General features: G+C 56.2%; 1 protein-coding gene across 1 annotated transcript in view; it reads right to left on the bottom strand.

The window, feature by feature from the left end:
• LOC148139422 (B-cell receptor CD22-like) overlaps positions 1-16,090 on the bottom strand; it is a 74,600-nt gene that overhangs the window by 17,695 nt on the left and 40,815 nt on the right. The window contains exons 12-13 of the mRNA XM_087980751.1: positions 13,885-14,160; positions 1,557-1,644 (exon numbers count right to left, since the gene is read on the bottom strand). Coding sequence (XP_087836877.1) covers positions 1,557-1,644; positions 13,885-14,160 — 364 coding nt within the window. The remainder of the gene's footprint in view (positions 1-1,556; positions 1,645-13,884; positions 14,161-16,090) is intronic.

The raw sequence follows: 16,090 nt of genomic DNA, 5'->3' as shown, positions 1-16,090 counted from the left end.
GTGGACAGTGGACCGAGTGTGGGTCTGACTCAGGGAGACAGGGACTGGAACTGTGCACAGTGCTCCGAGTGTGGGTCTAACTGAGGGATACGGAGACTGGAACTGTGCACAGTGCTCCGAGTGTGGGTCTAACTGAGGGAGACAGAGACTGGAACTGTGCACGGTGCTCCGAGTGTGGGTCTGACTGAGGGATATGGAGACTGGAACTGTGCACGGTGCTCCGAGTGTGGGTCTGACTGAGGGATACGGAGACTGTAATTGTGCACAGTGCCCCGAGTGTGGGTCTGACTGAGGGATACGGAGACTGGAACTGTGCACGGTGCTCCGAGTGTGGGTGTAACTGAGGGATACGGAGACTGGAACTGTGCACGGTGCTCCGAGTGTGGGTCTAACTGAGGGACACAGAGACTGGAACTGTGCACAGTGCTCCGAGTGTGGGTCTGACTGAGGGAGACAGAGAGTGGTACTGTGCACAGTGCTCCGAGTGTGGGTCTGACTGAGGGATAATGAGACTGGAACTGTGCACGGTGCTCCGAGTGTGGGTCTGACTGAGGGATACAGAGACTGGAACTGAGCACAGTGCTCCGAGTGTAGGTCTAACTGAGGGATACGAAGTCTAGACCTGTGCACGGTGCTCCGAGTGTTGGTCTAACTGAGGGCTACGTTGACTGGAACTGTGCACGGTGCTCCGAGTGTGGGTCTACCTGAGGGATACAGAGACTGGAACTGTGCACAGTGCTCCGAGTGTGGGTCTGACTGAGGGATACAGAGACTGGAACTGTGCACAGTGCTCCGAGTGTGGGTCTGACTGAGGGAGACAGAGACTGGAACTGTGCACAGTGCTCCGAGTGTGGGTCTGACTGAGGGATACGGAGACTGGAACTGTGCACAGTGCTCCGAGTGTGGGTCTGACTGAGGGATACGGAGACTGGAACTGTGCACAGTGCTCCGAGTGTGGGTCTGACTGAGGGATACAGAGACTGGAGCTGTGCACGGTGCTCCGAGTGTGGGTATAACTGAGGGATACGGAGACTGGAACTGTGCACGGTGCTCCGAGTGTGGGTCTGACTGAGGGATAAAGAGACTGGAACTGTGCACGGTGCTCCGAGTGTGGGTGTGACTGAGGGATACAGAGACTGGAACTGTGTACAGTGCTCCGAGTGTGGGTCTAACTGAGGGATACGGAGACTGGAACTGTGCACAGTGCTCCAAGTGTGGGTGTAAGTGAGGGATATGGAGACTGGAACTGTGCACGGTGCTCCGATTGTGGGTCTAACTGAGGGATACGGAGACTGGAACGGTGCACAGTGCTCCGAGTGTGGGTCTAACTGAGGGATACAGAGACTGGAACTGTGCACGGTGCTCCGAGTGTGGGTCTAACTGAGGGATACGGAGACTGGAACTGTGCACAGTGCTCCGAGTGTGGGTCTGACTGAGGGATACGGAGACTGGAACTGTGCACAGTGCTCCGAGTGTGGGTCTAACTGGGGTTTGATAGAAACCTTTTCAAATGTTGCACTGTATTGTATTTGAGGGTGTGATCTAAAAGTGCTTACCTTCTGTAACACACGATCACCAAAACCACTGTGATAACGGAGCCCAGTAGTCCCATGCTAATTCCAATTAAGAGTCTGAATGAGCTTCCTGTGATGGAGAAAGTTAATCACAAATTATCGCCACTAATTAAAATCTCATTCTCCTTGGCTCCTGACCTCATTCCAGCCTTGGGTCAAACATGGACAAAGGAGGTGAATTCCCGAGGGCAGGGGAGCGGGACAGCCCTTGGCATCAAGGCTGCATTCGACCGAGTGTGGCATCACAGAGCCCTGGCAAGACTGGTATCAATGGGTATCGGGGGGCAAACCCTACGCTGGTGCAAGTCATACCTGGCACTCAGGAAGATGGTTGTGGTTGTTGGATGGTCAGTCATCTCAGCTCCAGGACATCTCTGCAGGAGTTCCTCAGGGTAGTGTCCTTGACACAACTCCCTTCAGCTGCTTCATCAATGACCTTCCCTCCATCAGAAGGTCAGTAGTGGGAATGTTCACTGATGACAGTACAACGTTGAGGATGAAGATGATGGTGTCACTGGGAAAGCTACAGTCTCTTCCCTATCTGTGATTGCCATGGACACCATCCAGGGACAAAGCAGCCCCCGCTGGATTGACCCCACACCCACAAACATCGCCTCGCTCCCTCCCCCCACCGAATCTCAGTAACAGCAGTGTGTACCATCCCCTCCCTCCCCCCCACCGACGCTCAGTAACAGCAGTGTGTACCATCCCCTCCCTCCCCACCCCCGACCCTCAGTAACAGCAGTGTGTACCATCCCCTCCCTCCCCCCACCGACGCTCAGTAACAGCAGTGTGTACCATCCCCTCCCTCCCCCCACCGACCCTCAGTAACAGCAGTGTGTACCATCCCCTCCCTCCCCCCCACCGACGCTCAGTAACAGCAGTGTGTACCATCCCCTCCCTCCCCACCACCGACCCTCAGTAACAGCAGTGTGTACCATCCCCTCCCTCCCCCACCGACCCTCAGTAACAGCAGTGTGTACCATCCCCTCCCTCCCCCCCACCGACCCTCAGTAACAGCAGTGTGTACCATCCCCTCCCTCCCCCCACCGACCCTCAGTAACAGTCCCTCCCACCCCCCACCGACGCTCAGTAACAGCAGTGTGTACCATCCCCTCCCTCCCCCACCGACGCTCAGTAACAGACAGTGTGTACCATCCCCTCCCTCCCCCCACAGACCCTCAGTAACAGCAGTGTGTACCATCCCCTCCCTCCCCCCACCGACCCTCAGTAACAGCAGTGTGTACCATCCCCTCCCTCCCCCCACCGACCCTCAGTAACAGCAGTGTGTACCATCCCCTCCCACCCCCCCACCGACCCTCAGTAACAAGCAGTGTGTACCAATACCCTCCCTCCCCCCCCACCGACCCTCAGTAACAGCAGTGTGTACCATCCCCCTCCGTCCCCCCACCGACCCTCAGTAACAGCAGTGTGTACCATCCCCTCCCTCTCCCCCCACCAACGCTCAGTAACAGCAGTGTGTACCATCCCTCCCTCCCCCCCACCGACGCTCAGTAACAGCAGTGTGTACCATCCCCTCCCTCTCCCCCCACCAACGCTCAGTAACAGCAGTGTTTACCATCCCCTCCCTCCCCCACCGACACTCAGTAACAGCAGTGTGTACCATCCCCTCCCTCCCCCCCGACCCTCAGTAACAGCAGTGTGTACCATCCCCTCCCTCCCCCCCACTGACGCTCAGTAACAGCAGTGTGTACCATCCCCTCCCTCCCTCCCCCACTGATGCTCAGTAACAGCAGTGTGTACCTTCCCCTCCCTTCCCCCACCGACGCTCAGTAACAGCAGTGTGTACCATCCCCTCCCTCTCCCCCCACCAACGCTCAGTAACAGCAGTGTTTACCATCCCCTCCCTCCCCCACACTGACACTCAGTAACAGCAGTGTGTACCATCCCCTCCCTCTCCCCACCGACCCTCAGTAACAGCAGTGTGTACATCCCCTTCCCTCCCCCCACCGACACTCAGTAACAGCAGTGTGTACCATTCCCCTCCCTCTCCCCACCGACCCTCAGTAACAGCAGTGTGTACCATCCCCTCCCTCTCCCCACCGACCCTCAGTAACAGCAGTGTGTACCATCCCCTCCCTCTCCCCACCGACCCTCAGTAACAGCAGTGTGTACCATCCCTTCCCTCCTCCCCCACCGACCCTCAGTACAGCAGTGTGTACCATCCCCTCTCTCCCCCCACCGACCCTCAGTAACAGCAGTGTGTACCATCCCCTCACTCCCCCCACCGACCCTCAGTAACAGCAGTGTGTACCATCCCCTCTCTCCCCCCACCGACCCTCAGTAACAGCAGTGTGTACCATCCCCTCCCTCACCCCACCGACCCTCAGTAACAGCAGTGTGTACCATCCCCTCCCTCCCCCACACTGACACTCAGTAACAGCAGTGTGTACCATCCCCTCCCTCACACCCACCAACCCTCAGGTAACAGCAGTGTGTACCATCCCCTCCCTCCCCCACCGACCCTCCAGTAACAGCAGTGTGTACCATCCCCTCCATCTCTCCCCACCGACGCTCAGTAACAGCAGTGTGTACCATCCCTCCCTCCCCCCACCGACGCTCAGTAACAGCAGTGTGTACCATCCCCTCCCTCCCCCCCCCCCCACCGACGCTCAGTAACAGCAGTGTGTACCATCCCCTCCATCTCTCCCCACCGACCCTCAGTAACAGCAGTGTGTACCCATCCCCCTCCCTCCCCCACCGACCCTCAGTAACAGCAGTGTGTACCATCCCCTCCCTCCCCCCCACCGACCCTCAGTAACAGCAAGTGTGTACCATCCCTTTCCCTCCCCCCACTGACGCTCAGTAACAGCAGTGTGTACCATCCCCTCCCTCCCCCCCCCACCGACACTCAGTAACAGCAGTGTGTACCATCCCCTCCTCCCCCCCACGGACGCTCAGTAACAGCAGTGTGTACATCCCCTCCCTCCCTCCCCTCCACCAACGCTCAGTAACAGCAGTGTGTACCATCCCCTCCCTCCCCCCCCACCGACACTCAGTAACAGCAGTGTGGACCATCCCCTCCCTCCCCCCCCACTGACGCTCAGTAACAGCAGTGTGTACCATCCCCTCCCTCCCCCCACCGACCCTCAGTAACAGCAGTGTGTACCATCCCCTCCCTCCCACCCACCGACGCTCAGTAACAGCAGTGTGTACCATCCCCTCCCTCCCCCCCACGGACGCTCAGTAACAGCAGTGTGTACCATCCCCTCCCTCTCCCCCCACCAACGCTCAGTCACAGCAGTGTTTACCATCCCCTCCCTCCCCCCCCACCGACACTCAGTAACAGCAGTGTGTACCATCCCCTCCCTCCCCCCCACTGACCCTCAGTAACAGCAGTGTGTACCATCCCCTCCCTCCCCCCACCGACCCTCAGTAACAGCAGTGTGTACCATCCCCTCGCTCCCCCCCACTGACCCTCAGTAACAGCAGTGTGTACCATCCCCTCCCCCCCCCACTGACGCTCAGTAACAGCAGTGTGTACCATCCCCTCCCTCCCCCCCACCGACCCTCAGTAACAGCAGTGTGTACCATCCCCTCCCTCCCCCCCCACCGACCCTCAGTAACAGCAGTGTGTACCATCCCCTCCCTCCCCCCACCGACGCTCAGTAACAGCAGTGTGTACCATCCCCTCCCTCCCCCCCACCGACCCTCAGTAACAGCAGTGTGTACCATCCCCTCCCTCCCCCTAGCGACCCTCAGTAACAGCAGTGTGTACCATCCCCTCCCTCCCCCCACCGACGCTCAGTAACAGCAGTGTGTACCATCCCCTCCATCTCTCCCCACCGACGCTCAGTAACAGCAGTGTGTACCATCCCCTCCCTCCCCCCCACCGACCCTCAGTAACAGCAGTGTGTACCATCACCTCCCTCCCCCCACCGACCCTCAGTAACAGCAGAGTGTACTATCCCCTCCCTCCCCCACCGACCCTCAGTAACAGCAGTGTGTACCATCCACTCCCTCCCCCCACCGACCCTCAGTAACAGCAGTGTGTACCATCCCCTCCCTCCCCCACCGACCCTCAGTAACAGCAGTGTGTACCTCCCCTCCCTCCCCCCCACCGACCCTCAGTAACAGCAGTGTGTACCATCCCCTCCCTCCCCCCCCCCCAGTGTGTCCCATCCCCTCCCTCCCTCCACCCACCGACCCTCAGTAACAGCAGTGTCTACCATCCCCTCCCTCCCCCCACCGCCCCTCAGTAACAGTAGTGTGTACCATCCCCTCCCTCCCCCCCACCGACCCTCAGTAACAGCAGTGTGTACCATCCCCTCCCTCCCCCCCCACCGACCCTCAGTAACAGCAGTGTGTACCATCCCCTCCCTCCCCCCCACCGACCCTCAGTAACAGCAGTGTGTACCATCCCCTCCCTCCCCCCCACCGACCCTCAGTAACAGCAGTGTGTACCATCCCCCCCTCCCTCCCCCCACCGACCCTCAGTAACAGCAGTGTGTACCATCCCCTCCCTCCCCCACCGACCCTCAGTAACAGCAGTGTGTACCATCCCCTCCCCCCCCCCACCGACGCTCAGTAACAGCAGTGTGTACCATCCCCTCCCTCCCCCCCCACCGACGCTCAGTAACAGCAGTGTGTACCATCCCCTCCCTCCCCCCCCACCGACGCTCAGTAACAGCAGTGTGTACCATCCCCTCCCTCCCCCACCGACCCTCAGTAACAGCAGTGTGTACCATCCCCTCCCTCCCCCACCGACCCTCAGTAACAGCAGTGTGTACCATCCCCTCCCCCCCCACCGACCCTCAGTAACAGCAGTGTGTACCATCCCCTCCCCCCCCCACCGACGCTCAGTAACAGCAGTGTGTACCATCCCCTCCCTCCCCCCCCACCGACCCTCAGTAACAGAAGTGTGTACCATCCCCCCCCCCCCCCCCCCAGTGTGTACCAGCTACAAGATGTGCTGCAGAAACTCACCAAAGACCCTCAGGCAGCACCTTCCAAACCCACGGCCACTTCCATCCAGAAGGACAAGGGGCAGCAGGTACATGGGAACACCCCCTCCCCCCCCCCAGTGTGTACCAGCTACAAGATGTGCTGCAGAAACTCACCAAAGACCCTCAGGCAGCACCTTCCAAACCCACGGCCACTTCCATCCAGAAGGACAAGGGGCAGCAGGTACATGGGAACACCCCCCCCCCCCCCCCCCCCCCCCCCTGCAAGTCCCCCTCCGAGCCCCTCACCATCCCGACTTGGAAATCTATCGGCCGTTCCTTCCTGGGTCAGAATCCTGGGATTCCCTCCCTCAGGGACATTGTGGGTCTACCCTACAGCACATGGACTGCAGCGGGTCAAGGAGGCAGCTCAGCCCCCACCTTCTCGAGGGGGGCAACTAGGGACGGGACGATAAACGCAAGTCTGGACAGGAAGGGCTTTACTCAGATTTCTCTTCACAGGCACTGCCCGACCCGCTGAGTTTTTCCAGGTGCCTTAAATGCGGGGGCCACATTCCAGAACCAAATTTAAACCCTTCCCTAACGCAGGCAGAATGAAGGGGGCTGAGGGCAATGCATCAGTTTGTGGCCCCCTCTCAGTAGCTAAGTGCCCCGAGATGACGGGTGGGAGGATTGGACAGTGGTACGTTCAACGGCTGGTTAATTGCTCCTTCCTCAAGGAAGACTTTTCTCGTCTCAGGTCGATGTTCAGTCCAATTGCATCCCGGAACGTGGAGCTGACAAGCAATGCATCCGATCAGGTTACTAATCCCCGGGATTACCAGGAATAATAAGCTTATCCCGCTCCACCCCCCGCGAATTCTGAAATAATCGAAGTCTCAAAGGTCAGGGTGAAAAGTCACGAATGATTTTCCCCGGAGGAAATGTATGAAATGTAGAGTTTCCCTGGAGCGTCGTAGGCTGAGAGGTGACCTTACAGAGATCATGAGGGGCATGGATAGGGTAAATAAACAAGGTCTTTTCCCCAGGGTGGGGGAGTCCAGAACTAGAGGGGCATAGGTTTAGGGTGAGAGGGGAAAGATATAAAAGGGACCTAAGGGGCAACGTTTTCACCCAGAGGGTGGTACGTGTATGGAATGAGCTGCCAGAGGAAGTGGTGGAGGCTGGTACAATGACCGCATTTAAAAGGCACCTGGATGGGGATATGGATAGGAAGGGTTTGGAGGGATATGGGCCGGGTGCTGGCAAATGGGACTGGATTAGGTTAGATTCCCTACAGTGTGGAAACAGGCCCAACAAGTCCAACAAGTCCTTCGGCCCAACAAGTCCTTCCAACAAGTCCTTCGGCCCAACCAGTCCACACCGCCCCTCCGAAGAGTAACCCACCCAAACCCATTCCCCTACCTTATATTTACCCCTGACTAACGCACATCACACTGTGGGCAATTTCCCATGGCCAATCCACCCTAACCTGCACATCCCTGGGCACTATGGGACAATTTCCCATGGCCAATCCACCCTAACCTACCCATCCCTTGGCACTATGGGACAATGTCCCATGGCCAATCCACCCTAACCTGCACATCCCTGGGCACTATGGGACAATTTCCCATGGCCAATCCACCCTCACCTGCACATCCCTGGGCACTATGGGACAATTTCCCATGGCCAATCCACCCTAACCTACCCATCCCTGGGCACTATGGGACAATTTCCCATGGCCAATCCACCCTAACCTGCACATCCCTGGACACTATGGGACAATTTCCCATGGCCAATCCACCCTAACCTGCACATCCCTGGGCTCTATGGGACAATTTCCCATGGCCAATCCACCCTAACCTGCACATCCCTGGGCACTATGGGACAATTTCCCATGGCCAATCCACCCTAACCTGCACATCCCTGGGCACTATGGGACAATTTCCCATGGCCAATCCACCCTAACCTACCCATCCCTGGGCACTATGGGACAATTTCCCATGGCCAATCCACCCTAACCTGCACATCCCTGGGCACTATGGGACAGTTTCCCATGGCCAATCCACCCTAACCTGCACATCCCTGGGCACTATGGGATAATTTCCCACGGCCAATCCACCCTAACCTGCACATCCCTGGGCACTATGGGACAATTTCCCATGGCCAATCCACCCTAACCTGCACATCCCTGGACACTATGGGACAGTTTCCCATGGCCAATCCACCCTAACCTGCACATCCCTGGGCACTATGGGACAATTTCCCATGGCCAATCCACCCTAACCTGCACATCCCTGGGCACTATGGGACAGTTTCCCATGGCCAATCCACCCTAACCTGCACATCCCTGGGCACTATGGGATAATTTCCCACGGCCAATCCACCCTAACCTGCACATCCCTGGGCACTATGGGACAATTTCCCATGGCCAATCCACCCTAACCTGCACATCCCTGGACACTATGGGACAATTTCCCATGGCCAACCCACCCTAACCTGCACATCCCTGGGCACTATGGGACAATTTCCCATGGCCAATCCACCCTAACCTGCACATCTTTGGTCTGTGGGAGGAAACCGGAGCATCCGGAGGAAACCCACGCAGACACGGGGAGAACGTGCAAACCCCACCCAGACAGTTGGGAATCGAACCCAGGACCCTGGTGCTGTGAGGCAGCTTGTGCTAACCACTAAGCCACCGAGACCCCCCCCTCCCATTAATTGAGGATATCTGGGTTAGCATGGACGAGTTGGGCCGAAGGGTCTGTTTCCATGCTGTACAGCTCTACGACTCTATGACTGCAAATCCCCTGACTCTGATGGGATGCATCCCTGGATATGAAAGGAAGCAGCTACAGGGATAACGGAGGAACTAGTAGTACTCTTCCAGGATTCCTCAAATTCTGGAGAATACCCAGAGGATTGGGAAACTACTAATGCAACACCTTTATTTATCTAAAAGAACGCAATGGAAAAACAGGCACACCTCTTGGTGCATTAGCTGAACATCTGTCATTGGAAAAATGTTCAAAACAAGGGATTAGGTTAGAAATCCCACAAACCCCAGGTTAGAGCCCAGCAGGTTTATTTGAAAGCATTAGCTGTCAGAGCGCCAGTCCTTCATCAGGTAGTGGGACACAGAATTTATAATAAAAGATCAAAGTGTCACACAACTGATGTGATATATTGGACAAACCGAGACTGCTGTCAACTCTTTAATCACTTAGAATGAGGATACAGGTTTCAATTGATTAATATATAAATCCCAGAACTTCTTTCAAATCTACTTCTCCAAGATAACTTAAGGTTTTGTATTAAAAAAAGTGACATCTCAGCTCTGACAATGCATTAAAGGAGTGAGGTTAGAGTCAGACTGGTTCTATTTCCAAAGTAGGAATTTTTTAAAAAATGTCAAATGGCCTAACCTGGTGTTGCATAATTTTTTTAACTTTGTCCAGCCCATTCCAACACCGACACCTACACATCATGAATACAGAGCATTGAGAAAGAAATGGTATGATAAAGAAAAGTTGGAATGACACCATGAAGGGGTGGATCATGCCTGAGAAAATTTACATGATTCGGAGATGCCGGTGTTGGACTGGGGCTTACAAAGTTAAAAATCACACAACACCAGGTTATAGTCCAACCGGTTTAATTGGAAGCACACTAGCTTTCGGAGCGACGCTCCCTCATCAGGTGGTTGTCAGGCGTTCCGAAAGCTCGTGTGCTTCCAATTAAACCGGTTGGACTATAACGTGGTGTTGTGTGAGAAATTTACAGGAATTCTCTGAGGAGGGAACACGCAGAATAGATAAAGGGGAAGGTGTGGATGTAGTATATTGCATTTTTGTAACGGTGTGGGGCTCATGGGAGGCAGGGTGGAGGACTTCAAGACCTGGTTGTGGGGGGCATCTTTTTAAGGTGAGATTTAACAAAGACATGAGGGGCAACTGTTTTCCCGAGAGGGTGATCCGTGTGTGGAATGACCTTCCTGTGGAAGGGGGGGGGGGGGGACAGTTACAACGTTTAAAAGGGATTTGGATAAACAGGAAAGGGTTGGAGGGAGATGGGCCAGGAGCAGGCAGGGGGAGGACTAGTTTAGTTTGAGGAATAGGGTCAGCATGGATTGGATGGGCTGAAGGGTCTGTTTCTGTGCTGCATGACCCAGTGACTCTATCAGGCTGTTTAATAAGACCAGGGCCGATGGTAGTGGAGGTGGTATATGAGCGTGGAGAGAGGATTGATGAGCAAACAGAAGACAGGGAGTTGGGATAAGAGGGAGATTTTCAGAATGGCAGCCTGTAACAACGGGAAAGCCATGGGGGGTCAGTACCAGGGCCACCTTTACTTACACTAGTGACCGTCCTAAAGCTGAGCATGCAAATATCCAGGGGAATGCAAGTCTCATCGAGACCAAGAGATGTACAGCATGGAAACAGACCCTTCGGCCCAACCCGTCCATGCTGACCCAGATATCCGAAACTAATATAGACCCATTTGCCAGCACTTGGCCCATATCCCTCCAAAGGGGAAAGTGAGGACTGCAGATGCTGGAGATCAGAGCTGAAAATGTGTTGCTGGAAAAGCGCAGCAGGTCAGGCAGCATCCAAGGAGCAGGAGAATCGACGTTTTGCGCGTGAGCCCTTCTTCAGGAATCCTGAAGATTCCTGAAGAAGAGCTCACGTCCGAAACGTCGATTCTCCTGCTCCTTGGATGCTGCCTGACCTGCTGCGCTTTTCCAGCAACACATTTTCCGCCCATATCCCTCCAAATCCTTCCTATCCATGTCCCCATCCAGATGCCTTTTAAATGCTGTCATTGTACCGGCCTCCACCACTTCCTCTGGCAGCTCATTCCACACACGTACCACCCTCTGGGTGAAAAAGTTGCCCCTTAGGTCCCTTTTATATCTTTCCGCTCTCACCCTAAACCTATGCCCCTCTAGTTCTGGACTCCCCCACCCCAGGGGGAAAAGACCTTGTCTATTTACCCTATCCATGCCCCTCATGATTTTATAAACCTCTATCAGGTCACCCCTCAGCCTCCGACGCTCCAGGGAAAACAGCCCCAGCCTGTTCAGCCTCTCCCTGTAGCTCAAACCCTCCCAACTTCCTTGGAAATGTTTTCTGCAGCACTTAAAGTTGTGCAATGTCCTTCCTGTAGCAGGGAGATCAGGATTGGACACAATATTCCAAAAGTGGCCAAACCAATGTCTTGGACAGCTGCAACATGACCTCCCAACACCTGTACACCTGAGACTCACAATGTCCCTGAGGGAGGGAATCCCAGGATTCTGACCCAGGAGGGAACGGCCGATAGATTTCCAAGTCGGGATGGTGAGGGGCTCGGAGGGGAACTTGCGGGGGGGGGGGGAGAGGGGGTGTTCCCATGTACCTGCTGCCCCTTGTCCTTCTGGATGGAAGTGGCCGTGGGTTTGGAAGGTGCTGCCTGAGGGTCTTTGGTGAGTTTCTGCAGCACATCTTGTAGCTGGTACACACTTGGGGGGGGGGGGGGGAGGGAGGGGATGGTACACACTGCTGTTACTGAGCGTCGGTGGGGAGAGATGGAGGGGATGGTACACACTGCTGTTACTGAGGGTCGGTGGGGGGGAGGGAGGGGATGGTACACACTGCTGTTACTGAGGGTCGGTGGGGGGGGGAGGGGATGGTACACACTGCTGTTACTGAGGGTCGGTGGGGGGGGAGGGTGGGGATGGTACACACTGCTGTTACTGAGCGTCGGTGGGGGGGAGGGAGGGGATGGTACACACTGCTGTTACTGAGGGTCGGTGGGGGGGAGGGAGGGGATGGTACACACTGCTGTTACTGAGGGTCGGTGGGGGGGGGAGGGGATGGTACACACTGCTGTTACTGAGGGTCGGTGGGGGGGGAGGGTGGGGATGGTACACACTGCTGTTACTGAGGGTCGGTGGGGGAGGGTGGGGATGGTACACACTGCTGTCACTGAGGGTCGGTGGGGGGGAGGGAGGGGATGGTACACACTGCTGTTACTGAGGGTCGGTGGGGGAGGGAGGGGATGGTACACACTGCTGTTACTGAGCGTCGGTGGGGGGGGGAGGGGATGGTACACACTGCTGTCACTGAGGGTCGGTGGGGGGGGAGTGAGGGGATGGTACACACTGCTGTTACTGAGCGTCGGTGGGGGGAGGGAGGGGATGGTACACACTGCTGTTACTGAGGGTCGGTGGGGGGAGGGAGGGGATGGTACACACTGCTGTTACTGAGGGTCAGTGGGGGGAGGGAGGGGATGGTACACACTGCTGTTACTGAGGGTCGGTGGGTGGAGGGAGGGGATGGTACACACTGCTGTTACTGAGGGTCAGTGGGGGGAGGGAGGGGATGGTACACACTGCTGTTACTGAGGGTCGGTGGGGGGGAGGGAGGGGGAGGGGATGTTTGTGGGTGTGGGGGCTGCTTTGTCCCTGGATGGTGTCGAGCTTCTCGAGTGTTGTTGGAGCTGCCCCCACCCAGGAGCAAGTGGGGAGTATTCCCTCACCCTCCTGCCTTGGGCCTTGTCGATGGTGGGACAGGCTTTGGGGGGAGTCAGGAGGGGAGTTACTCGCTGCAGGATTCCCAGCCTCTGACCTGCTCTTGGAGCCGCTGGGTTGATGTGGTGGGTCCTGGTGGGTTTCTGGTCAATGGTAACCCCCAGGATGTTGAGAGTGGGGGGCTTTCAGTGAGAATAACAGACAGGGAAACCATACTTCCCTGGGAGTAAAGCAATGTTAACACAGAGAGAGGCTGTACTGAACACTCAGGGTGAGGGCAGAGGGTCAGAGGTTATTATCAGGTGTGAGAGGTAATTTCGGTTTAAACTTTAAGATGTGCCTGGACCACAGACTGATCTATAATAAAAGACAAAACTTTTGTTTCTTTTCTAACAACCATTTTATATACTCAAAAGTAGAATAGTTTAAATTGTGCAGAATGCTGACAATTTGTGAGCGATAGTAAAAACAAGCAGGCTCTTGATTAATGAAGCCATTCACACAGCAGAGAAGGATGAGTCCTTGGCTGATAAGACTCCAGGATGGGGGAACGACTCGAGAGACATCTGTTTCAGATTAAAGCCTTTGACTGATAAGACTACAGGGTGAGAAAAACAACAAACTTTGGAGACTCTGGAGCCTTTTGTTGCAGACTTTGTGATAAAAATAATGATGTTTTTAAGAATGTGAACCTCATGGCTTGTTGGAGCCAAGGAGAGGAGGGACTTGTGCTATATATAATGGGAGACTTTGTAAGCCTCAGCGCGCCTTTTCTTCAAGGGTGCCCGACTCTGCAGACTTGACTTGTTAATAAAACTTTGTTTTCCTGAATTTGTCTAGAGCGATTATTGAGAAGCGATTTTCGTTTCTAATATCAGGGCTCCTTACTTACGCACAACCTCTATCCTGCGACCCTCCGACCTGTTGGCACCGACCGTGTTTCCCGCCTCACAGGAGTACACACCCTCCTGTTTGTGAGTGATTCTGTACAAGGTCAGATATCCACTGAATGTCGAAAGAGTCACAGTCATCTTCCCCCGGCTCCGTACCCACTTGTACCAGCTGGTTGGGGGGTTGCTGTCGCTGGTGCAGCTCAGGGTGATGTTGTCACCTTCGTGTATCGCACTGTCCGATGGAGAGATCGACACCTTCATGTTCCGAGGGGCATCTGACAGAAAGGGACAAGACTCTCAGTGAGAGACAGCATTACTTGAGCACCGCTCACTAAGGGAGACATTGCAAGGAGTGAAGTCACAGGAAAATCAGTCACAGATCCCACAGGGCAGATAAATGGGCAGTTTTCAGTCAAAGGGCTCAGTTTATAAGGAGAACAACGTCAGGGAGACGGAAAACAGCAGAGAAGTGTCAGAACAGAAATCCAGACGAGAGCATCAGGAATCACGGAAGTTTCAAAGGTCTGGAATTGGAGGGAGTTACAGAGACAGGGAGGGGGTGTAGGGGCTGGAGGGGGTTACAGAGATAGGGAGGGGGGGGAGGGACTGGAGGGGGTTACAGAGATAGGGAGGGGGTGTAGGGGCTGGAGGGGGTTACAGAGATAGGGAGGGGGGGGAGGGACTGGAGGGGGTTACAGAGATGGGGAGGGGGTGGAGGGACTGGAGGGGGTTACAGAGATGGGGAGGGACTGGAGGGGGTTACAGAGATAGGGAGGGTGTAGGGTCTGGAGGGGGTTACAGAGATAGGGAGGGGGGTGTAGGGGCTGGAGGGAGTTACAGAGATAGGGAGGGGGTGTAGGGGCTGGAGGGGGTTACAGAGATAGGGAGGGGGTGTAGGGGCTGGAGGGGGTTACAGAGATAGGGAGAGGGTGTAGGGGCTGGAGGGGGTTACAGAGATAGGGAGGGGCTGGAGGGACTGGAGGGGGTTACAGAGACAGGGAGGGGGTGTAGGGGCTGGAGGGAGTTACAGAGATAGGGAGGGGGTGGAGGGACTGGAGGGGGTTACAGAGATAGGGAGGGGGTGGAGGGACTGGAGGGGGTTACAGAGATAGGGAGGGGGTGGAGGGACTGGAGGGGGTTACAGAGATAGGGAGTGGGTGGAGGGACTGGAGGGGGTTACAGAGATAGGGAGGGGGTGGAGGGACTAGAGGGGGTTACAGAGATAGGGAGTGGGTGGAGGGACTGGAGGGGGTTACAGAGATAGGGAGGGGGTGGAGGGACTAGAGGGGGTTACAGAGATAGGGAGAGGGTGGAGGGACTGGAGGCTGTTACAGAGATAGGGAGGGGGTGGAGGGACTGGAGGGGGTTACAGAGATAGGGAGAGGGTGGAGGGACTGGAGAGGGTTACAGAGATGGGGAGGGGGTGGAGGGACTGGACGGGGTTACAGAGATAGGGAGAGGGTGGAGGGACTGGAGGGGGTTACAGAGATAGGGAGGGGGTGTAGGGGCTGGAGGGGGTGACAGAAATATGGAGGGGGCGGAGGGACTGGAGGGGTTCACAGAGATAGGGAGGGGCTGGAGGGACTGGAGGGGGTTACAGAGATAGGGAGGGGGTGTATGGGCTGGAGGGGGTGACAGAGATAGGGAGGGGGTGTAGGGGCTGGAGGGGGTTACAGAGATAGGGAGGGGGTGTAGGGGCTGGAGGGGGTTACAGAGATAGGGAGGGGGTGTAGGGGCTGGAGGGGGTGACAGAGATAGGGAGGGGGTGTAGGGGCTGGAGGGGGTGACAGAGATAGGGAGGGGGTGGAGGGACTGGAGGGGTTCACAGAGATAGGGAGGGGGTGTAGGGGCTGGAGGGGGTTACAGAGATAGGGAGGGGGTGTAGGGGCTGGAGGGGGTTACAGAGATAGGGAGGGGGTGTAGGGGCTGGAGGGGGTTACAGAGATGAGGAGGGGGTGTAGGGACTGGAGGGGGTTACAGAGATAGGGAGGGGGTACAGGGACTGGAGGGGGTTACAGAGATGGGGAGGGGGTACAGGGACTGGAGGGGGTTACAGAGATAGGGAGGGGGTGATGGAGGGTGTTGAAAGCCAAGAATGGGAATTTTACAATCGAGGTGTTGCTGGACTGGGGAACGATGCAGGAGAGGGAGTGAGAGGAGGGTGATTGGGGAAAGGGACTCGCTGTGAGTTCAGAGACCGGGGGA

Source organism: Chiloscyllium plagiosum, unplaced genomic scaffold (assembly GCF_037043375.1).
Source record: "Chiloscyllium plagiosum isolate Xiang-an unplaced genomic scaffold, Cpla_swu_hap1 HiC_scaffold_38, whole genome shotgun sequence".
Classification (NCBI taxonomy): Eukaryota; Metazoa; Chordata; class Chondrichthyes; order Orectolobiformes; family Hemiscylliidae; genus Chiloscyllium; species Chiloscyllium plagiosum.
Note: the sequence above shows the minus strand (reverse complement) of the source record. Positions and strands in the feature narration are given on the sequence as shown.